The sequence below is a fragment of the Oncorhynchus mykiss genome, chromosome 10 (genome assembly GCF_013265735.2).
Source record: "Oncorhynchus mykiss isolate Arlee chromosome 10, USDA_OmykA_1.1, whole genome shotgun sequence".
NCBI lineage: Eukaryota > Metazoa > Chordata > Actinopteri > Salmoniformes > Salmonidae > Oncorhynchus > Oncorhynchus mykiss.
Window position 1 is genome coordinate 5,714,550 of NC_048574.1, and position 24,900 is coordinate 5,739,449.

The following is a 24,900-nucleotide window of genomic DNA, read 5'->3' on the forward strand; positions in this document are numbered from 1 at the left end:
TGAACTTATTTCTTTGGATAAAACCCTTGAACTGCAGAAACAACACACAGACACTGTACATGTTGATGACTTTCTGGCAGACATAGAATCTTAATTAAAACAATCCACATAAAGATTTGACTTAAGTAATGCACCAAGGGTAAAAAAAATAGGAGACATGATACAATTGTGATTAGAAAAGTTGCATCTTCACTCTGGAATCGTTCTTCAGCAAAACGGCAGCCACACCTCTTGTTTTGGCATACAGCTTAGCTTTTTGATGAGTCTGGTAACCCTCAAATTCTAGAAGGGCTGTCAGTCAGTCAGCGCTCTAGATGATATTCACAGGATAGTTTTGAAAATGTATTTTGAAGCCATATATGGTTTACTTTGTTTGTAAACAATGGAGAAATAAAACCGTACATCATTGTCATAATTTATGCAACTACAAGCCACGCTAACATCATTGGGAGTTTCTAGAATTTGAAGACATTGGGTCCCCCCCCAAAATGGAATTTCAACAGCTAAATGCAGGCATTTGGTGCACTTTGAGATGAACATTGAGAGATGAGATATTCAAATTCTCTTGTACCTTCCCACCAGCTGAGCTGTCACGACTTCTGCCGAAGTCGGTCCCTCTCCTTGTTTGGCGGTCGACGTCACCGGCTTTCTAGTCACCATCGATCCATGTTTCATTTTCGTTTTGTTTTGTCTGTATTACACACACCTGGTTTCAATTCCCATAGCATGTTCCTTATTTAACCCTCTGGCATACCTCTCTGTTCTGTCCGTGATTGTTGGTGTCTTAGTGTCACAGGCCGGCTCATAGCCTGTGGCAAAAATGAGGGGACACGAACAGGTATAGGCCAATCAAAAAGGTTCTTTATTACAAACCAAACAATTAACTGTAAACAAAGAAAAAGGAATGAGGTGTGAATGTATCATAATGTGAGGTGTATGTAAAGTGCAGGGATGCGTGAATCTGTGTGTGTGAATATGACTGAGTGAAAACTAAGTAAAACTACATAGGAACAAACAAAACAGGATCATACCTGGAGGAGCAGAGAGAGAAGAGTGATTAGTGAAGCCATTTAAATACCCTGAGCCCAGGTGACTCCAATCACTAACGATCCTCCTCTGCCTGCAGGAGGAACCGCCCCTGCACTGCAGAGGAGGGGCCGTGACACTTAGTGGTTGTTGTAGGTGTCAGTTTGTATGTATCTTCCTATTTGGAATATTGCTTGATTTTTAGTTGTGTTGCTCAAACCTGTGTCCTGCGCCTGACTCCGCTACATCTCTGCACCCAATCGCTGACATGAGCACATAGCAGACACCATCATTTTCTCTAGTCTCTTGTCTACCCTCCTCTCTAATCCTGTCCTGATTGTAAAAACTGTAAAAGTAAACAATTGTTTTAATAGGAATTTCACAGGCTTTTATACCTGCAAATCCTTTGTAAACCATGTTTAACTTTTTCACTAATTAGAATCTATAGAGCAGTTTGAAGTGATTGAACCCACCTCTGTTCACTCTCCATCTACTCTGTCACTTTCTCTGTTGCCTCGTCTGTTCGTCAGGCTCGTCAGGTTCTTGTTTGTTACAGTGTCTTTGTCTTTCCTGTTCTGGTGTCTCTGCATCATATCCTATTGTTGTGTTGCTGTCTCAGGTTCTTGTTTGTTACAGTCTCTTTGTCTTTCCTCTTCTGGTGTCTCTGCATCATATCCTATTGTTGTGTTGCTGTCTCAGGTTCTTATTTGTTACAGTCTCTTTGTCTTTCCTCTTCTGGTGTCTCTGCATCATATCCTATTGTTGTGTTGCTGTCTCAGGTTCTTGTTTGTTACAGTCTCTTTGTCTATCCTCTTCTGTGATGTTCTTCTGGTGTCTCTGCATCATATCCTATTGTTGTGTTGCTGTCTCAGGTTCTTATTTGTTACAGTCTCTTTGTCTTTCCTCTTCTGGTGTCTCTGCATCATATCCTATTGTTGTGTTGCTGTCTCAGGTTCTTGTTTGTTACAGTCTCTTTGTCTTTCCTCTTCTGGTGTCTCTGCATCATATCCTATTGTTGTGTTGCTGTCTCAGGTTCTTGTTTGTTACAGTCTCTTTGTCTTTCCTCTTTTGGTGTCTCTGCATCATATCCTATTGTTGTGTTGCTGTCTCAGGTTCTTGTTTGTTACAGTCTCTTTGTCTTTCCTCTTCTGGTGTCTCTGCATCATATCCTATTGTTGTGTTGCTGTCTCTGTGTTTTGTGGCTCATCTACTCCTCTGTTGCCATCTATCTCGGTGTCTTGTCTGCTGGGTCTCTTTAGTTTTGCAATCCAGAATGTCCAAGGGGATACTGAGGTAGCTTAACTTGTTTTGGTCCTGTGTCTAGGTCACCTAAATCCTCCTCTTCCCTACCATGTGCCCCTAGCTGCTGCCGTTCAAAGTGCTCCACTGGCCTGCTGTTCTCATCCGTCCTCCTCCTTGGCTCTGAAAGGTAGCAAGGAAGAGAGATTTAAAGGGTGACTGCCCTTCCTGATTTGGCCTCATTTCAGGTTTGGTTCATTAAGAACTGCTAGCAGCCATGACTGAACTCATCCATGAGTTAGTTTCCGAGTGTGGTTCCATGTGTGTGTGTGTGTGGTCCCAGGTGGGAAAAGTTAGCCAAATTAGTTCACCAATTAGCTTCAGCTGGCTGGTGTCCAACCTGACTTTGGATAGCCCATCTCCATGGCTAGTTAGGGATCGTCAATAAATTACACAATATAAAGGAGACAATATTTTCATGTTGCAAACCTTTTAGTTCTCATTAATGCTTTCAATATTTGCAAAAGCATTTATACAAGTTATAGTTGGTTTGAGGTTAAGTCATTGACATTTGGAGCTATTGTAATTAACATATTTTACCATGTACTGTATAATTTACCTATGGACCCTAACTAGCCCCATAGGGATATCCAAAGTCAACCCAAATTTACCACAGACATTACGATCTTGGCCGCATGAAGCTGCATTCTGAATTGATGATTACCTGTGTGCTGCCAGCTGTGGATAGCTAGCTACACTGCATGTGCTTTCTTCCTGTCCTACAGTTACAAATAACACCGTTCAGATCATGAAATAGCAGCCTACCTTTTGGCTCTTGGTTGTTGCACCATACACTTTTAATTCTATAATTTGAATTCCATCTTTCGGCGATTCTCGTTGAGCAGTGGAGAACATAATATTAATGTTTTATCCACAACTCTGTCCATCGCTGTTGTAAAGTGACTGCGATTCCAAAATGATAACAGAATAACGTACAATGTTTTTTCAGCTTTACTCACGGGACAATGGCATCCAACACAGCGTAAGCATAGCCTATAGGCCTAGAATTTAATTTTTTTGTATTATTATTATTTAAAAAAAAATATTCATTCAGGTTCGCCAAACCAAGGTCCCGTGCCAAACGTTTTGGTAGGTATACCTGTACAGTTACAGCCCTATCCTAGTATCCTAGTATACTGACACAACCAGGGCAACTCAACTGTAAAGAAACATTTAAAATGTTCACATAACAGCGAAACACAACTCCAAACACAATAGATAAGAAGCTACATAGCCCCCTAGGCTTTATGAATATTAAGAGACTTGAGCCAAAGAAAAATGGACTTTTGGAATGGAATGAGTTAACAGACCTCGTCAGTTCTACCATTACATAACATATGAGGACACCATTTAAAAGCCTATGTATTTAATGTTTTGTTCACTGTACAATATAACCACAAAGCTGGCCATCTTTTCCCCCCTCTTTCTGGCTGCCCTGCCCCTTCTTGCAGGTTCACCTCTCTGCAGTGCAACAACAATAGAAAAAGTAAGTAGCTAAAAGAATAAAGAGTAAAAAATGAAAGCACAATTAAATAATTTCACCAATTTAATAATGGCCGGATCTTTATAAATAGTTACATAGCCTATATGGAAATAACAAACATGAGCCAAGCATGTTTGCCTGTATAATGATATAGGTTATAAGACCTATGATTCATTTAATCAGTTCTACCATCTCAACAATGCTCATTTTGAAAAGGATTAAATATGTTGTAAAGTTCAGCTTCCGTCCACAGGGGGGCACTGTGTCCCTGTCAGAAGATATGTGCTTCAGTCAGAACCAGTTAATCATCTCTTCGGTCTCAGCTAGCTACAGAAGCTAGCTACAGAAACGAAACCCATCAAATACACTTGCTGGAAATAACTACTTTTCCTAACATCCTTAGCTTTCTTTCCCATTCACTAAATATACTGTTAAATAACTCAGACTCACACCCAATACCTTTAGGATACTAAACACTAGCTTATTAGCATTAGCCTACCCTTATGCTGATGGAGACTAGTTAGCTACCACCAACCCTGCAGCTAACTCTGCTGCTGCACTGACTTTCTGGCTGTTCTAGCCTCTCCATCTCATTCACTACTCAACCTGATCGCTTTTTGACTCTTTAATTCTGAATATCCATATTTGCTGCGTTATGTTGAGGTGTTTAACTGAGTGATGGGATTGACATCTAACCGGTGCTGTAGGGGTGGGGTCAAGGGACGGGAGCGCTCCACTGTGTTGTTATATCTCGACCAATCACAGCAGACACTGAGTCACATCAGGGGCTTCTTGCAGTTCCTGCTACTGCCTAGCAAAGTATATTGGATAGTTTATTTTAGTCATTAAAATGTGCATAGCGCAACTGATGTGTGGTTATGGAAACTCATACCAGACTGGAATGTAAAAAATACCATCAAAAGGGTCGGGGACTAATATCCAGGGCTGAAGCCCCAGAAGCCCAGACCTAATGACGCCACAGGCTAACATACTGGGTATGGATACATGTTTATAGAAAACATGCCTTGCATTGAAAGCTGGCCTATAAGAGAGTTGAATGTAAATACTGACTGTAATAAATCCTGAATAAACTGTTTGCATTTTTCTGTGTCAGGTGTGACGTGTCAGAGAAGACATCGGACAACAAGGCATCAATAGAATCTATTTATTGCAAAGCTACAGAGGATTCTCAGATATTAACAGGCATTGGTTTGAAAAGCATTTGGTGGCAGCAGCCAGGTAAACAAAAACGGCTAACAGGGTTATTAAACTACTGTGTCATTTGTGTGAACTATCCCTTTAAGCACATCATTTGGGGAAAATAAAACAGGCAGCGCAATTGTGGATATTAAAGGTATACAATGATTGTGTGCCTTGTCCAATAACTCATTATGTGGATAATTTAAACAGTTTATGCCTTTGTCTCTTAATATGTGGATACATTTCATACAGTTTTCTGATCTCCTTTTGCATTTTCCAGCTGAATTCTTGTCTTTTCATTTTTCTCTCGCTGTCTATTGTGTTCTATTACTTTTAGAGTTTCCTTCTTAAGCTCCTGTCTTCGTTTTTCTTCCATCTTTTGTTCTGTTTCCATTCTCACTTTCTCAGCAAAGAGCTGCCTGTAATCCTCTTCTGTCTTTTTCTTTTCCTTCTCCATGTTCTGTTTGTCCTCCTCCGCTTTCTGTTTGTCCTCCTCCGCTTTCTGTTTATCAGTTTTGGCTTGATCGAGGTCTCTCTCTGCCTGATCCGCTCGATCTTTTGACCAATCTGCCCCCATTCTCTTGTCGATCTTGTAGTTCTCCGACTTTCTTAGAGATGAGATATGAAAATAACCAAAAAACAGACAGTGAATGCTTTTGCTCTCGAAACAGTATTTTTGTACTGTATATTTGGTACTGTTTCCTGAAGAAAGTGTTCCAGCTTCTACTACATTTTGTTTTGATACACGTGGGTTCTTAGACTCAGTAGAAGATATTAAGTATTTGTGATCCACCAGCATGACTAAACAGGATGGTCCAACAAGGCTAACTTTATGTTTCTTTAATACCTTAAGACAATATAACTGCTACCATCCTCTGTGTTTCTTTACAGCCTTCAGTGTTTAGGTACAATTTTATTTTAATTCAAAACAGCATTGAGCAGCAGGTGCTTCTAATCAGGGTTGCCGCTCATCTGCCAATTCGGGATGTGGCTTTTCTGGTCTACCTGTATACAAGTTAGTCACAAAGAAATGCAGAATTATAGGGCACGAAGGGCAACTCACAAATCAACCGACCCAGTTGTCCGCTCACCTAAATACATCATATCAATTCATGAGATGGCCCACCACCAAGGACATCAGGCAAAGCCATTCAGAAATATGTGGGGCCAACTCATAAACTGTATGCAAAGTTGGATATGGACAGTGTTCTTGTATAACAGTCTAAAATGTGGCGTATAGTAAGGTGAAATCTAATTATTTGTTTAAACCGTGTGGAGTTAAGTAACGGTCTTCTGTTCAAGGTTTTAATGTGTTGTGGAGCTTCATCAAGCCAGGTATCCTCTCCAGAAGAGAGGGTATCCTCTCCAGAAGAGAGGGTATCCTCTCCAGAAGAAACGCTCAAGGAGAGAGTTTGATTGTTATAAGAATATTTTTTTAAGCTGAATACACAACGCAGAGGATGAGAGGACAATAAGTAATGATCAATATGAGTTGGTTTTCAGTTCAACAGCTGTTTAGAATCTGTGGAATGTCAGTTCTGGACTCAGAGCTACGTGTGCCACATTTTCATTGGTCTGTACATTGAGTCGGGAGCAGGATACTTGTTATTTGGCCATTGGCCCAGTTGTACTGCAAGGACTTCTGATTGGTCAACTCCAGGCTAGGGTGGGGGGTTATGAATGGCATTCTGTTCCTTTGTTCTGTGGAGTAAAGCTGAGGACAGGGGAGACTGAACACCTACATTTCAGCATAGCATCTATGATTTGTCCTTCTCAAATAAATCTATTTTCTCCCCCTGATTTGCTTTGGGGCCTGTGTTATTGAAAAATAACATAAATTGCTAACATTGTCTATCATATTCTTCCTCTGTGTTCTACTGTATTGCTGCTACTATTCTTTAACGTTAGAGTTACCAATGCTTCTTTGCATATTGTTTATCGTATGTAGTATTATTCCGTACTGCCGCAAGTGTTATTATAACATTGGTTGCAAAAGTACTTTTGCAGAAGAGGTTTAATTGTTGTAAGCAGTCTTTTGCATGCACATGCTACCACAGCATTCTCCAAAGTGGCCTTTATTAAGGTGTTTTATTGCGTTGCCATGGGCGAGCTTCTAGAGTCATCCTGTTGTGAAACTGTACTTGAGGTTAGTGAAGGTAGTCACGCGCAGGAGAGCAGAGATGTTCAAAGGAACGTCTTTAATAGGCCAATGGGTCAGGTACAATACCACAAAATGCCCAAGACATCGGAACAAATAGTCACGGAAGGAGAAAAAACAACGCTCCTTAATTATACAACAGCTCTGTACACACGTGAATGAACTGAGGAAAACCTCAATGAGCAACATGAAAACAATCCCGCACAAACCTAAGCGGGGAACAGAGGTAAATATACACACAGAAATTAAAGAAAATGAAAACCAGGTGTGAATGAAACCAAAGACAAAACAAACGGAAAATGAAAAATGGATCGGCGATGGCTAGTAGACCGGCGACCGCCGAGCACCGCCTGAACAAGGAGAGGAACCACCTTCGGCGGAAGTCGTGACACATCCCAGAGTTCTCCCAGACAGTTCTTGACCCTTTGCTCATTCGCAGAGTAATTTATGACCCTGTGGCACCAGGGCAGATCTCAAAATGTCTCAGCCTGGCAGATTCAAGGCTGGAGAGAGGTGCCATAAATCTGTTTTGAATTCAAATAAAATTGTACCTACACACTGAAGAAGGCTGTAAAACCTAAATATCTGTGTACGCTATCCCTGATGCAGTGAAAATAATTAAAAACATTGAATAATGAGTAAGCTTTATGCGACAATCTACAGAAACAAAACAAATCAAATACACTCGCCGGAAATAAGCACCTTTCCAAACATCCTGTTGGAATCGGCTAAACTTTGATCATTGAGATAGAAAATGAAAGAGTTGTATGTCTCTGTAGAAGGACAGATCGCTGTGGAATGTGTTGGAATGTGTTGGGGGACGGGAGCAAAGCACCGTGTTGGTACAGAAGAGACAGATGGACATCTGTGGATTAGATGAAGGAGGGGTTGAGGTCAGGAGGTGAAGACAGGTCACTTGAAGGGAGTAATAAGGTTTTTGCTGTTAAACCATACACTAAGGATTGGAGAGAGGGAGTGTCTTAAGTAGGAGGTATATAAGTGTGATTTGAGAAATGTTTTGCTGTCTGATTACAATACCTTTAGGATACTATACACTCACTTATTAGCATTAGCCTACCCTTATGCTGATGGAGACTAGTTAGCTACCAACAACCCTGCAGCTAACTCTGCTGCTGCACTGACTTTCTGGCTGTTCTACCCTCTCCACCTCATTCACTACTCAACCTGATCGCTTTTTGCCTCTCTTTCAGAAGAAATTCTGAATATCCATATTTGCTGCGTTATGTTGAGGTGTTTAACTGAGTGATGACATTGACATCTAACCGGTGCTCTAGGGGTGGGGTCAAGGGACGGGAGCGGTCCACTGGGTTGTGAAATCTCAGCCAATCACAGCAGACACTGAGTCACACCAGGGGCTTCTTGCAGTTCCTGCTACTGCCTAGCAAAGTATATTGGATTGTTTATTTTAGTCATTAAAAAAAGGTGCATAGCGCAAGTGATGAATCCTGAATAAAAATGTGTGGATTTTTCTGTGTCAGAAGAGATCGGACAAATCTATTTATTGCAATGCTACAGAGGATTGTCAGAAGCCAGTTAATACACCTCAACAAAAACAGAACAAACTGTAACTACTTTGAAGAATCAAATATATTTTGATTTGTTTAACACTTTTGGTTACTACATGATTCCATATGTGTTATTTCATAGTGTTGATGTCGTCACTATTATTCTACACTATAGAAAATAGTAAAAAATAAATTTAAAAAAGCCTGGAATGAGTAGGTGTCCCGCGCCTTGAACATCTTGGAGAACATCAATCCACGATTAGACGTCGAGATACCACCTCGCCAGATGTGAGACAGTTTATAAAACAAAATCTATCTATTAATTAATTGCGTTGCGTCGGGGTCGATGAACTTTTTCGATTCCGACGCAAAGCAATTAATTAGATAGATCTAGAGGTGACTGAAAACAAATTACTCAAAAAGAGAAGCCATGTGGCTATAGAAATTAAATGTTGTATCTCCACACGGTTTAAACGAAGAATTAGACTTCACCTCCTTCCCATAAGCCACATTTAGACGGTTAAACAAGAACACTGTCCATATCAGATGTTTCATATCGTTTATGAGTTGGCCCCACATATTTATGAACGGCTTTGCCTGATGTCCTTTGTGGTGGGCCATCTCATGTGTTATGATGCATCTGTGTGCGCTATGCTATCCCCGATGCAGTGAAAATGATTAAAAACACCGAATAATGAAGAAAGATTTATGCGACAACTTGAGTGCGAACCCATTACACCAGCGAGATTTACGCACCAGCCAAGCCTCTGGGAGAGCCCGATGGTTCTCTTTTGTTCAATAAAGCATCCACATTATTACAGCTATAGAGTCGGGGTTTGGTTCATATATACACATTTAAATTAATGACACAGTAGCAATGTGAAGAATATAACTTATGAATACGTCATGAGCTTTAGTACGATTGTTTATTTTGGGTTCTAATGGGAAAAAGACACGTATTTTTACTCCATTGTTTGTAAAGGTTAAAAAAAATTGTAAATGTAATAAAGCAATGTATTGATTCAAAAGATGGTTAAAACTATAATGCAGATATCATGGACTGTCAGTCCTGGCATCTAGAGCACTTTAGAATTTGAGAGGGGTTACATTTCCCAAGCCCCATCCCTCAGCTGTGGACCACAATAACTGGAGAACTGACAATGTTATTTCTCAAAGATCAATTAAAGTTAGAATCTACATTTGGTGAAACAGCGCCAGCGCCTCTGATATTGTTTCAGTGATGAAACGGAAGAGAGGAGCGACCAGCAGTGGGAATATTTTATGCAATTATGTCAGATCGAAGAAAGGTGTTCTTCCTTTGAAGTAACGTCTTTGTTGAAATATCCCAAACGGACGTGCCAGTTTCACCAAATGCGGATTGTAGCTTTAATGATTGGACAGTAAAGGTTTTGCTAAGCAACAATTTCGGTCTATCGTTGAAATAAGGGATAGTAGCCTACCTTAAGTCATCGAAGTTTGCCGATGGATGTCAACCAAACAAAAATCACCATTAGATGTTCAAAATAGAAGCCAAGTACAACACATACTTCAGAATGTATGGGATGTTTCTCTACCCAGATGTAGACTGGCGTCTGACAACCTGTTTTATAGAACAAATCACAGAGTTTCTAAACCCAGAGGCGCGGCATCGCAAGATTTCCAGGAATGGTTGTGAAACAGACTAAACAGAAGACTGCCTGCACATGCGCAGTTCGGCGCAAGATGACCATTAGACCCGATGACTTGCTTCTTACTACGCATGAGTTTTGCTTGCCAACGTCGACATGACATCGTCAACAAGTGTAATCGGGGATTTGAATTGGAGAATCATTTTTAGCTCATCTTCATACTGTACTGTCTTTGACCAAATCTCTCTTTCTTGTAATACATGTGACCAACCCACCCTGACACTCTTCTTGGAAATCACATGACTGAATGTATGCATCTGGCTGCAGTCCGAATTCAAAGGATGCATCCCAAACACGTAAAAAAACACCCCCTCCCCTCAAATTAAGTGGACACATCAAATCTATTTGTCACATACATGTGTTAAGCATATGCTATTGCGGGTGTAGAGAAATGGGTTGTTTTTACACGGTCAAATCAAATCAAATTTTATTTGTCACATACACATGGTTAGCAGATGTTAATGCGAGTGTAGCGAAATGCTTGTGCTTCGAGTTCCGACAATGCAGTAATAACCAACAAGTAATCTAGCTAACAATTCCAAAACTACTACCTTATAGACACAAGTGTAAGGGGATAAAGAATATGTACATAAAGATATATGAATGAGTGATGGTACAGAGCGGCATAGGCAATATACAGTAGATGGTATTGAGTGCAGTATATACAAATATGAGATGAGTATGTAAACAAAGTGGCATAGTTAAAGTGGCTAGTGATACATGTATTACATAAAGATGCAGTAGATGATATAGAGTACAGTATATACATATACATATGAGATGAATAATGTAGGGTATGCAAATGTAACAGTATAAATTTAAACCGTCCCCTCGCCCATACCCGGGCGCGAACCAGGGACCTTCTGCACACATCAACATTCACCCTCGAAGCATCGTTACCCATCGCTCCACAAAAGCCGCGGCCCTTGCAGAGCAAGGGGAACTACTACTTCAAGGTCTCAGAGCAAGTGACGTCACTGATTGAAACGCTATTTAGCGCCCACGCTAACTAAGCTAGCCGTTTCACATCCGTTACACTCACCCCCCTTTTGACCTTCCTCCTTTTTCCGCAGCAACCAGTAATCCGGGTCAACAGCATCAATGTAACAGTATAATTTTAGACCGTCCCCTCGCCCATACCCACGCGCGAACTAGGGAACTTCTGCACACATCAACAGTCACCCTCGAAGCATCGTTACCCATCGCTCCACAAAAGCCGCGGCCCTTGCAGAGCAAGGGGAACTACTACTTCAAGGTCTCAGAGCAAGTGACGTCACTGATTGAAACGCTATTTAGCGCCCACGCTAACTAAGCTAGCCGTTTCACATCCGTTACACAAACATTATATTAGGTAGCATTGTTTAAAGTGGCTAGTGATATATTTTACATAATTTCCCATCAATTCCCATTATTAAAGTGGCTGGAGTTGAGTCAGTGTGTTGGCAGCAGCCACTCAATGTTAGTGGTGGCTGTTTAACAGTCTGATGGCCTTGAGATAGAAGCGGTTTTTCAGTCTCTCGGTCCCAGCTTTGATGCACCTGTACTGACCTCGCCTTCTGGATGATAGCGGGGTGAACAGGCAGTGGCTCGGGTGGTTGTTGTCCTTAATGATCTTTATGGCCTTCCTGTGACATCGGGTGGTGTAGGTCTCCTGGAGGGCAGGTAGTTTGCCCCCGGTGATGCGTTGTGCAGACCTCACTACCCTCTGGAGCTCCTTACGGTTGTGGGCAGAGCAGTTGCCGTACCAGGCGGTGATACAGCCCGATAGGATGCTCTCGATTGTGCATCTGTAGAAGTTTGTGAGTGATTTTGGTGACAAGCTGAATTTCTTCAGCCTCCTGAGGTTGAAGAGGCGCTGCTGCGCCTTCTTCACGATGCTGTCTGTGTGGGTGGACCAATTCAGTTTGTCAGTGATGTGAACGCATAGGAACTTAAAACTTACTACCCTCTCCACTACTGTTCCATCGATGTGGATAGGGGGGTGTTCCCTCTGCTGTTTCCTGAAGTCCATAATTATCTCCTTAGTTTTGTTGACGTTGAGTGTGAGGTTATTTTCCTGACACCACACTCCGAGGGCCCTCACCTCCTCCCTGTAGGCCGTCTCGTCGTTGTTGGTAATCAAGCCTACCACTGTTGTGTCGTCCGCAAACTTGATGATTGAGTTGGAGGCGTGCGTGGCCACGCAGTCGTGGGTGAACAGGGAGTACAGGAGGAGGCTCAGAACGCACCCTTGTGGGGCCCCAGTGTTGAGGATCAGCGGGGTGGAAATGTTGTTGCCTACCCTCACCACCTGGGGGCGGCCCGTCAGGAAGTCCAGTACCCAGTTGCACAGGGTGGGGTCGAGACCCAGGGTCTCGAGCTTGATGACAAGCTTGGAGGGCACTATGGTGTTAAATGCCGAGCTGTAGTCGATGAACAGCATTCTCACATAGGTATTCCTCTTGTCCAGATGGGTTAGGGCAGTGTGCAGTGTGGTTGAGATTGCGTCGTCTGTGGACCTATTTGGGCAGTAAGCAAATTGGAGTGGGTCTAGGGTGTCAGGTAGGGTGGAGGTGATATGGTCCTTGACTAGTCTCTCAAAGCACTTCATGATGACGGAAGTGAGTGCTACGGGGCGGTAGTCATTTAGCTCAGTTACCTTAGCTTTCTTGGGAACAGGAACAATGGTGGCCCTCTTGAAGCATGTGGGAACAACAGACTCTGATAGGGATTGATTGAATATGTCCGTAAACACACCAGCCAGCTGGTCTGCGCATGCTCTGAGGGCGCGGCTGGGGATGCCGTCTGGGCCTGCAGCCTTGCGAGGGTTGACACGTTTAAATGTTTTCCTCACATCGGCTGCAGTGAAGGAGAGTCCGCATGTTTTAGTTGCGGGCTGTGTCAGTGGCACTATATTGTCCTCAAAGCGGGCAAAAAAGTTATTTAGTCTGCCTGGGAGCAAGACATCCTGGTCTGTGACGGGGCTGGTTTTCTTTTTGTAATCCGTGATTGACTGTAGACCCTGCCACATACCTCTTGTGTCTGAGCCGTTGAATTGAGATTCTACTTTGTCTCTATACTGACGCTTAGCTTGTTTGATTGCCTTGCGGAGGGAATAGTTACACTGTTTGTATTCGGTCATGTTTCAGGTCACCTTGCCCTGATTAAAAGCAGTGGTTCGGGCTTTCAGTTTCATGCGAATGCTGCCATCAATCCAGGGTTTCTGGTTTGGGAATGTTTTAATCGTTGCTATGGGAACGACATCTTCAACGCACGTTCTAATGAACTCGCTCACCGAATCAGCGTATTCATCAATGTTGTTGTCTGACGCAATACGAAACATATCCCAGTCCACGGGGTGGAAGCAGTCTTGGAGTGTGGAATCAGATTGGTCGGACCAGCGTTGAACAGACCTCAGCGCGGGAGCTTCTTGTTTTAGTTTCTGTCTGTAGGCAGGGATCAACAAAATGGAGTCGTGGTCAGCTTTTCCGAAAGGAGAGCGGGGCAGGGCCTTATATGCGTCGCAGAAGTTAGAATAGCAATGATCGAGGGTTTCACCAGCCCTGGTTGCACAATCGATATGCTGATGGAATTTAGGGAGTCTTGTTTTCAGATTAGCCTTGTTAAAATCCCCAGCTACAATGAATATGGCCTCTGGATATGTGGTTTCCAGTTTACACAGAGTCAAATTAAGTTATTTCAGAGCCATCGATGTGTCATTCAAGAGCTGAGGGTTTGGGGCTGAGGGGAAACACATAAAAGACACACCCACCTCCACTTACCCTCACCTTATGTCCTTGGGGGAATCCCTGCAGCCATCTTTGATGTCGATCCAAACAATTAGTCAAACAAGGGAAGTTGGCAACGTTAGCCCCTCAACCCTCGTTTGTGATCGAGTTTGCGAGCGTACAATTCTGTTCACTCCGTGGCCTGAAATGCCCCATAATTAAATTTGTGATGATTATACATCCCCCAAAAAAGTCTGCCAAAGCGGAAAACCAACATCAATATGGAGAGGTCAAGATAAGTAAAAATTAATGTAAATAAGTTAGAAATTGTGCTACTAATGCACATGACAGCACAAGGGCATATCGTAAAAGTAATGTTTTTGTTTGGTTAGCTTTTGTAAACGTTAGCTAGAGGATACAACTTGACCTGGCATCACTGTTATACATTGTAGTTTTCGATTTACCTGATATCCTCCGACGTCTAGCATTCTATGTCTGCAGATGTGTTGTCTTCAGCCAAGATATGAAATGCAATCAAAATTCACTGTGTCGCATATAAATCATAGACAACAGCTACCGGTGGTTCCATGATGACTGAAAACACAACCGTGGGACGAACACATTTCTGGGCGGGGTCAATTTAAAATGTATTTCCTTCTTCCCTCACCCATTGCCCTGCTAGTGTCAACTCATCATATGTCATCAGGGCGGCAGGTAGCCTAGCGGTAAGACCATTGGGCCAGTAACCGAACAGTTGCTGGTTTGATTACCCGAGCCGACAAGGTGAAAATCAGTCGATGTGCCCTTGAGCAAGGCACTTAACCCTTATTTGCTCCAGGGGCGCTGTACTACTATGGCTGACCGTGTAAAAACAACCCATTTCTCTACACCCGCAATAGCATATGCTAAACACATGTATGTGACAAATAGATTTGATGTGTCCACTTAATTTGAGGGGAGGGGGTGTTTTTTTACGTGTTTGGGATGCATCCTTTGTATTCGGACTGCAGCCAGATGCATACATTCAGTCATGTGATTTCCAAGAAGAGTGTCGGGGTGGGTTGGTCACATGTATTACAAGAAAGAGAGATTTGGTCAAAGACAGTACAGTATGAAGATGAGCTAAAAATGATTCTCCAATTCAAATCCCCGATTAGCAAAACTCAGGCGTAGAAGCAAGTCATCTCGGGTCTACTGGTCATCTTGCGCCGAATTGCGCATGTGCAGGCATTCAAATCAACGTCAGTCTTTCGATATAAACGTGTTTTTGACGAAAATTAAAACGTGTCAGTTTATCACTTTCACGAGGTTGGCGAAATAACATGTTCAACTACTTAAGAAACTAGCTCGAATCTAGGTTTTGCCTTTTGATTTCGAGAAAATTAACAACTGAGGTAGATATTTTCACTTCTCTCATTGACTTCTCAAGCTCCAAACCCCGGCATGTTCTGTTTAGTCTGTTTCACAACCGTTCCTGGAAATCGAGCTATGCTGCGCCTCTGGGTTTAGAAACTCTGTGATTTGGTCTATAAAACAGGTTGTCAGACGCCAGTCTACATCTGGGTAGAGAAACATCCCATACATTCTGAAGTATGTGCTGTATTTGGCTTCTACTCTGAACATCTACTTGTGATTTCTGTCTGGTTGACAGCCATCGGCAAGCTTCGTTGACTTATGGTAGGCTACTAACCCTTAAATTGTTGCTTAGCAAAACCTTTATATAGCCACATGGCTTCTCTTTGGAGTAAATTGTTGTGAGTCACCTCTACGTGGTGGATGAACTTGTTCGATCCCGACGCAAAGCCAGTCCTTCCCTGTTATACAAGAACGCTGTTCATTTCAGACTTTGCATTTTGAGTTAGTTTGAGTTGGCCTAACAAATGTACAGTATGCATGGCTTTGACTGACGTCCTTTGTGGTGGGCTATTTCATGAATTGATGTGAGGTGCCCGCTCCGCTTCGCAAAACCTATAATTCTATATTTGTATACAGGTAGACCAGAAAAGCCACATCCCAGAAGGGCAGATGAGCAGCAACGCTGACTAGAAGCACCCGCTGCTGTTACTTTACAAATGTTTTGAATTAAAATAAACGTGTATCTACACACTGAAGAAGGCTGTAAAGCCGGAAAATCTGTACACTATCCCTGATGCAGTAAAAATAATTAAACATAAAATGATGAAGTAAGCTTTATGCGGTAATTTACTGAAGCCTAAGTAGCTTGATGTACTGAATAATGATGTACTGAATACTTATTGGGACTTCTAAAGCACTTGAACTCTATCATGTGGTATTTACACCTTCCCCGACATGGAAAGAGATTCAGAGGAAGACAGCATGACTACTACTTTACACTCCCAGAACCATTTCACTTGAACAGACAGATGAGAAAATAGATTTTCACAAACCAACATTTTCTATTTCATTGACACTAACTAGGCAAGTCAATTATGAACAAATGATTTACACATTTTTATTCAGGGTTTCTAGATTAGAAACTGAGGCTGGTGGCAGTTATATTGTAGTAAGTTATTAAAGTAACATGAAAAAGTTAACCTTGTTTGACCATCCTGTTAAGTCATGCTGATGGGTCAGAGTTGAGATGTGTTTTTGATCACTAATGACTCAATAGCTTCTACTGAGCCTAAGAACACACATTTGTCAAAAACAAATTGTGAAGCAGGCATACATTCAGGAAACGGTACAATATTACTGTAGCATTCACTGTCTGTTTTGGGGTATTTTCATATCTAATCTCTAAGCAAGTCAAACCTACAAGATCAACAAGAGAATGGGTGGATGAATAAAATAATGTAAATAACGAGTGGATAAGGCAGAGAGAGACCGCGATCAAAACAGAACTGATAAACAGAAAGCGGAGAAGGAAAAGAGGACCGAAGAGAATGACGGGCAGCTCCTTGCTAAGAACGTGAGAATGGAAACAGAACTAAAGATGGAAGAAAAACGTAGGCAGCGACTGGAGAAGAAAATACTGAAATTAATAGACAGCGAGAGAAAGATGAAAGGATGAGTGAAGCGGAAAAAAGCAAATGTAAAAAGGAGATCAGAAAAATGCAATATGAAAAGACAAGGATTCAGCTGGAAAAAGAAAATGCAAAAGGAGATCAGAAAAATGTATGCAAATATTAAGAGACAGGCATAAAACGTTTAATTTATACACAAAGTGAATTGGACAAAGCACAAAATCATTAAACTTTTAATATCCACAATTGCACTGCCTGTTTTATTTTCCCCAAATGATGTGCTTAAAGGGATAGTTCACACAAATGACTTAGTGGTTTAATAACCCTGTTAGTAATCTTTGGTTATGTTTACCTGGCTGCTGTCACCAAATGCTTTTTCAAACAGTTTATTCAGGATTTATTTCCAATCAGTATTTACATTCAACTCTCTTATAGGCCGGCATTCAATGCAAGGCATGTTTTCTATAAACATGTATCCATACCCAGTATGTTAGCCAATTGGCGTCATTAGGTCTGAGCTTCCGGGGCTTCAGCCCTGAATGTTAGTGGTCCAGCCTCTACCATTTTGATGGTATTTTTTACATTCCAGTCTGGTATGAGTTTCCATAACCACACATCAGTTGTGCTATGCACATTTTAATGACTAAAATAAACAATCACTATATATGCTAGGTAGTAGCAAGAAGCCCCTGATGTGACTCAGTCTGCTGTGATTGGTAGAGATTTAACAACAGTGGACCGCTCTCATCCCTTGTCCCCACCCCTACATCACCGGTTAGTTAATCCCATCACTCAGTAAAATGTCTCAACATAACACAGAAAATGTGGCTGTTCAGAATTTCTTCTGAAAGAGAGTCAAAAAGCGATCAGGTTGAGTAGTGAATGAGGTGGAGAGGTTAGAACAGTAATTTAGAACAGTAATTTAGAATTTAGAAGCTTAGTAAGATACTGTATTTACGATAGCACAGCTTCTTCCCTTTGTCCCTCAGTCTTCCCGCTCTTTCACTCAAACCCAGACCCTTTTCTTTTGTGTAACCAGCTGTCAAATCTGTTCTGTCCACTAGGGACGTTTTCCTCTATGACGTAATTTGTCATCAAGGTATAATTCATTCTGTGTGATTAGTTAGGTATTTAGTAAATAAATACTTAAACCCAATTTTGTATTGCTGATTCAACTTGTTAGCCAGGGTTTGTGAAGATAACCAAGAATTTACAACTTTCAGATGAGACTGAATTAAGGTGACGATTAATATTGACTGCTATTGATGTCAAATATTACTAGTTCTTTAAGAGTTTATTCAGAAGATAACAGCTCTATAAATATTATTTCATGGTGCCCCGACTCTCTAGTTAATTACATTTACATGAGCTCAATCAGGTAATATTAATTACGGAGAAAGGATTTTATAGAATAGCATGTCATATCACTTAATCCGGCAGAGCCAAAGACACGACAGGTGCAAGTTATCTGAAATATCAATGGTCATCTCAAAGTGCACCAAATTCATGCATTTAGCGGCTCAATTTGTATTTTTTTGCAGGGCGAACATTTACTTGCTTTGGGCTAAGGACCCAATACCTTCAAATCCTAGAAACCCCCCATGTTAGTGTGATGTTTTAGTGTGGCTTGTAGTTGTATAATTTGAGATCTTCTATTTAGACGATGATGTACGGTTTTATTTCTCCATTATTTACAAGCGGCTTGAACATAAATATATAAAGCTTTTAAATACATTTTCAAAACGATCCTGTGAATATCATGGACTCAACAATTGGTGCATTAATTAAGTAAACTCTTAAATCTCATTGCAAATGTTTGCACAACATACTGTTTCGGTGATATTTTATACAGAAAATTGCTTGGGCAATGAGCCCAAAAAACAACGATTTTATGTTTGACGGCCAAATGATCTGTTGAAAGGTTCTAATACCGGGGCTGCTGAAGTAACCCCAGTTCTGATATGTTTTCAGAACACTGAGTCATGTCTGACTCGGAGACCATCGAGCTAGCCGCTCTGGGCCGACCGTTCCAGCTGGGGATGCTGTATGACTGTCGTAGAGATGTCCTCATTCCAGGTACAGGAAACTATTCTTCTTTGGTTTGGAGGTAATCAATATGCATCATCTTAAATTCACTGACAGTGTTTCCACCATTGAGTTGGATAGAGGGCACACTGTTCCAGCACGGGGAACACCATTGAGGGCTTCACCAATTTTAAAGTAGTTTCTATGGGTTTAAGGAAGAATCAGCAGAAAGGGTCAGCCAATGAATTGCACTTCTGAACAGACGTTCCATAACTGCAGATGTCAGTAAATCACCAACCTTGGCTTTATACCTGTTCAGACTATAGACACTCCACACAGTAGGTGGTGGTCTGCACCTTTACAGTTTATTTACTAACTGATAATACACTCATAGCAGTTGAAGACATTGGGGCCATAATTGTGAACATAAGCAGCCATTTACATTTAAACTAGCTGTTCCCATCAGATAACATTGCATACGTTAGCGCTATGCTAACCTCACCAGGTGGCAGTGATTATTCTGTCTGAGCCCTCCTGAGCCCCCAGAATTAATTATGTAATCCTTCCTTAATCCAAAGGAAGTCTCGCCCAGTTGACTACTTCAAAAGGGTGAAAGTCCTGAATGGCGCTGCCCATGCTAAAACAGGCTTTTGGGCACTAATGTCCACTATGATGCTGTCACAAAGAGATTAGAAATATTATACAGCTCTCTGGTCACCACAGAGTATGAAAATCCAGAGGACTCACTGATGGAAAGTCATTTTGGACGTGTTCATATAGTAAAAGAGACACTACGAAAAAAAGTGCTACATTATGTGGCAGCTTTTGTCCCTGCAGGGGAACCATCTGAATAAAGGTTCTAGGTGGATCTCTTTCTGGTTCCAAATAGCACCCTTTATTTGGAACCCAGGTTCTGTTTGACCTGTAAAGGGTTCTATCTGGAGCCTACTTCCAGACTGGTTCTCCTACAAGGACAAATGGTGCTACAGAGCACTCTTTCTTCTGAGTGTAGGTTTTCTAACGATGGGTGTCATGTCATGAGTTCAATATTTACCTTCAATTAGTTATTTGAATAAAACCGTGTTTACTTAGAAATAATTATACAAGCACACGGAGTATTTTCACAATAAATGTTCTTTGGTTCTTCTCTTTAAACTGCAGGTATCACTCTCTGGGATTCTGAGATGCTGAAGAAACACATCGATATCTGTAAACAACAGAACACTGAATTCAAAATCATTGCTTCAGACTCAAGTGAAGCCAAGTCAGAAGCTTTAAATGTGTCTGCATCTCTTGAGGCCAGTTTTCTTAGTGGCTTAGTCAGTGTGAAGGGTTCTGCTGAATTCCTACATGACAAAAAGACCTCAAAGCGTCAGTCTAGGGTTTCTCTGCAGTACCGTACCACCACTCGCTTTGAGCAGTTGACCATGGACCACCTGGGGCCAGGAAATGTGAAACACTGTAATGTCTTCCAAGAGGGCTCTTCAACCCATGTGGTGACTGGCCTGCTCTACGGAGCGCAGGCTTTCTTCGTTTTTGACCAAGAGGTTTCCTCAGGAGAAAACCACCAGGACATCCAGGGAAACCTGCAGGTCACAATAAAAAAGATCCCTCACATGACGATAGAAGGGCAGGGAAATTTGAAGATGAGTGAGGAAGAGAAGAGACAGGCCAATAAATTCAACTGCACCTTCCATGGTGATTTTGCACTGGAAAACAACCCTGTCACATTTGAAGACGCCATCAAGGTGTATGCTGGCCTGCCACGTCTGCTAGGGGATAACGGAGAACATGCTGTGCCCATGACTGTCTGGCTGTATCCTCTCAAGAACTTGGACACTGCAGCTGCCCAGCTAGTCAGGCAGATCAGTGTTAGCTTGGTGCGTCGCGTACAGCGAATCTTGGACGGACTGGACAATACCGAGGTACAATGCCAGGACATGATGAAAGAAGACATGGCTATTAAGTTCCCTGAACTCAAAGCCAAGCTCAACAAGTTCAGGGACTTGTGCTCAGAGTACAAGCTGGTGTTCCAGAAAGGTCTCTGCAAGGTTCTTCCCAACATAAGAGGAGGAGGAATGGAGGAGGAAGAGCTGATAAAAATTCTCAACAGCAAAGAACGTTCTGCATTCCAGAATGACCTCATGATCACGTACCTGGACGACAGAGAGAGAGAGATGAATGTTGTCCGCTCTTACCTTGACATAATGAAAGAGGTACAAGTTGTGTACTCAAGCAGTGAATTGGATGGATTAGTGCTTGATAAAGCTAATGATTATGTTGTGTGTTTTGCATTTAACTATTTGAAGGAGAAAGAAGAGTATCTGGTAGTCCTGGAGAACTACTTGCTGGAAGAATCTAAGAGAGATTTTTCACAGACACCTTACAACCCCAACACAGCCGGGAAGACTACGGCAGAAAGGTGGTTTCGCTCAGGGGAGGTAACGACCCTAACCAGACAAACCATAAATCTGTTCCTAGACTTCAAAGAGTCAAACGAAGGCAGAGAAAATCTTGCATTCTGTATTGCATCAATTCCAAACAAACTCCTCACTGCATCCTCCATCTATCTCTATGAAAGAGGGACACTTTTGACTCCACAGTTTGAGCTGCCATCAAAGCCAGGTGTTCCCACCATCAAGAGTCTGGGGCATGACTGTGTCCACTTGCAAGTCAACCCTCCCAACCTGGGTCGTTTGGACCCATACAAAAAGTACCGCTTTAGCTGCAAGGCAGTGTGTAGACCTGGTGTGAGCCTCTCCAGTGACTGGACAGAATACGTCAGGACCCTCCCATGTAGCCCCACTGGACCACCCACAGAGAAGAGGATAGAATCGGGAAGTATCAGAGTGAACTGGGACATTCCTACCATGGTGGGAGATGATGTTGAAGTCATTGGTTATGTGGTAGAATACAGAAAGAGTGTAAAGGCTATAGACAATCAGATGTGGCACACCATCAAAGCCACCACTAGAGAGAGTTCACTGGAAGGACTAGAGGCTGACACTGCATACAGCATCAGAGTCTCTGCTAACTGTGGCAAAGCAGGGAATAGTCTACCCAGTCCTGAGACTGTGCTGACTACCCTTAGGGTCTCTGATGCCCAACCGAAGACAAGCAAATCAACAGGAGCAAAAAGTCAGGAATTCCTCACAAAATCCCAGAAGGTGGAAAAGGGCAACCCCTCAATCCACTGGCTGAATCTGGAACAGAAGTTCGTTGTAAGTGACAGTTTTGACCAGTACACATTTGGGAGGAAAGTTGAGCAAGGGAATAACAAGGTGATATTGCTTCTGGGGGCCACATGTGCAGGAAAAACAACTCTGGTCAATACCATGATAAACTACATTCTTGGGGTAAAGTGGGAAGATAGTTACCGCTTTAAGCTCATCCATGAGGTGACCAACAGGTCCCAGGCTGAGAGCCAGACTGTGGTTGTGACATCATACGAGCTCTACAACCAGCCAGGCTTTCAGATTCCTTATTCTCTGACTGTCATTGACACACCAGGGTTCGGAGACACCAGAGGAATGGCTCATGATAAATTGCTCATCCAGATGTTGAAGGATTTCTTATGTCATCCTTTAGGGATTGATCACATTGACGCTGTCTGCTTGGTAGTGCAGGCACCACTTGTTCGTCTCAGTCCTTCCCAGAGATACATCTTTGATTCCATCCTGTCCATCTTTGGAAAGGATGTTGCTGAAAACATCCTGATACTTGTGACATTTGTTGATGGAAAGCACATACCGGTGCTAGAGGCCATCAACGCTATAAATCTGCCCTGTAAGAAAGACAAGAAGGGGCTACCAACCCATTTCAAGTTCAACAGTTCATTTCTGTTCTTAAAGGAGACGGCGAGCAGCTCTGAAGAGGATGATTCTGATGATGATCATAAGGCCCAGTGTCCAGAGCAATGGAAGTCAACTTTCAAGGAGATGAAGAAATTTTTCCAAGCACTAGAAAGCATTTAGAGTAAAGATCTGACCCTGACAAAGAAAGTTCTGGAAGAACGTGAGCTTCTGGAGAAGACCATGACATGCCTGACCCCTCAGATCACAGCAGGTCTGTCAAAGCTAAGTGAGATCAAAAGCTTCAAACAGTGTCTGGAGAACGAGGATGAGAACATGAAACAGAACAAAAACTTTGAGATCGAGGTAAATGTGTTGCAGGTGAAGAGAAGCAGATTATCCCAGGACTTTGCGACAAACTGCAAGATATGTAATTTCACATGTCACACCTGCTGCTTCCTCCCAATGGAGGATGACATTAAAAGTTGTGCTGTGATGGATGATGATGGCAACTGTACCATATGTCCAGGAAAATGCTCTTCCAATGACCACGACAGGGAAAAAGTCTTGTTGACTTATGAAACAAAGACTGAGAAAAAGACTGTTCAAGGCATGAAAGACAACTTCATGAAGGCGTGGGACAAGTCTCTGGAAACCAAGGAGATGCTGGATAAGCTTGAGGATGAGTTTCATATGATCAAGGACGCACTGATGAATTTGATCAAGAAGTCTTCTGACTGTCTCAAGAGACTTAATGATGTTGCCCTGAAACCAAGCTCTCTCTCCACTGTGGAATACATTGAGATACTCATTCGCACAGAGGGGGACGAACACAAGCCAGGCTTCGAGGATCGGATCGTTGGGTTGAAGAAAATGAAGGGAGAGTTTACGATTCTGGATAAGATTAAAAAAGGAGAAGATGTACTCCCAAATGAGTGAAAATTCCTGAAGGAAAAATAGGATGGATGGCAGGGAGTTGAAAATAAGAATTTGTTCTTAACTGACTTGCCTAGTAAAATAAAGGTAAAAAATAATAATAAGTCAGTCATGGAATGTTGTCCTGTTAACATTATCTGGAAATAAAAAATGTTGTCTCCATTTGAACATTTAGCTTCCCAATGTTGGTAACGTTTGTGTTTACTGATTAGAGCCAACTGAGATGTGTGGTTCATTGGCTTTGTATTAAAACTGTTAGCCTCGTGTAAAAGCCTTATGTTAATTTGTCCACCCCAAGGTAACTGAACAAAAATTAGGTCCTAGATTAAATCAGAACTCTATAGAAAATCATTGTCTTTGTTCAGGCAATGTCAGAGATGTAACTGCATCAAATCCCTTAGTGGCTGTTCTTGTGGTCATTGTCACAAAGCCACACCCATCCTACCGGTGCTAGAAGTTCAGAAGGAGAACGTGTAGACTATATAGAAATAATGACACATTGAACATCATTAAATGAAAGAATAAGGATTGATATCATCCTAATGGAGGTGTACTGTGTATTACAACACACTATGATCTGTTTCCACTACCATGTAACCCAGTTCGCTTTGGATAAAGACATCTGCTAATTGGCAAATATTATTAAAGTCTCCTTTGACTCTGGCTTCCCCATGTAGTTACCTTTCCTTTCCAATAGATGGCAGTCAAAGCTAGTTGTAGTCACTATAGCAACAGGGACAGGGGGTTTGTACATGTTGAAAGTAGTTTTATCTTGGTACCCTTGAACCTGTTTATTATAGTGGACAAGCTAACGAATACTATTTTTACACAGACATTAGGCCCATGTCTTGAAAATAATACAGCAGGCTAGATGTAATAAATGAACGGGTTTTATTCCAGCGCAAAGTCAATGTAAATGCCACTTGCTTTAAGGTATGTTCTCCTTATGGAAGAAACGACACACGCAGGGATGACACGCCGTACTCCTCGTCCAATTCTCCGTTGTGCCCATAGCAGGGTGAACTAGCGATATGCTGCCAGGCTGTATGCTCGGCAAACAAAATCATAAGAAAAATT

At 42.0% G+C, this 24,900-nt stretch overlaps 1 protein-coding gene and 1 long non-coding RNA gene across 4 annotated transcripts in view; one reads left to right on the forward strand and one right to left on the reverse strand.

Annotated features, from left to right (window-relative positions):
* Positions 1-735: 735 nt before the first annotated feature.
* Positions 736-10,374, reverse strand: LOC118966693. 3 transcript variants are annotated; one of them, XR_005053552.1, is made up of 3 exons: positions 10,153-10,374; positions 1,500-2,448; positions 736-1,031 (listed from the first exon to the last, which is right to left on the reverse strand). It is a non-coding gene; the product is annotated as an uncharacterized LOC118966693 (long non-coding RNA). The 3 variants fall into 3 exon arrangements; XR_005053553.1 differs by lacking the exons at positions 736-1,031; positions 1,500-2,448 and adding exons at positions 4,958-5,616; positions 5,856-6,013 and having other exon boundaries at positions 10,153-10,373; XR_005053551.1 differs by lacking the exons at positions 736-1,031; positions 1,500-2,448 and adding an exon at positions 4,958-5,616 and having other exon boundaries at positions 10,153-10,367.
* A 5,002-nt stretch (positions 10,375-15,376) lies between these two features.
* Positions 15,377-24,900, forward strand: part of LOC110533272 (stonustoxin subunit alpha-like) — an 83,991-nt gene continuing 74,467 nt past the window's right edge. Inside the window, exons 1-2 of the mRNA XM_036989542.1 lie at positions 15,377-15,764; positions 19,043-19,147. Of these exons, the coding sequence (XP_036845437.1) occupies positions 19,054-19,147 (94 nt within the window). The 5' untranslated portion in view covers positions 15,377-15,764; positions 19,043-19,053. The remainder of the gene's footprint in view (positions 15,765-19,042; positions 19,148-24,900) is intronic.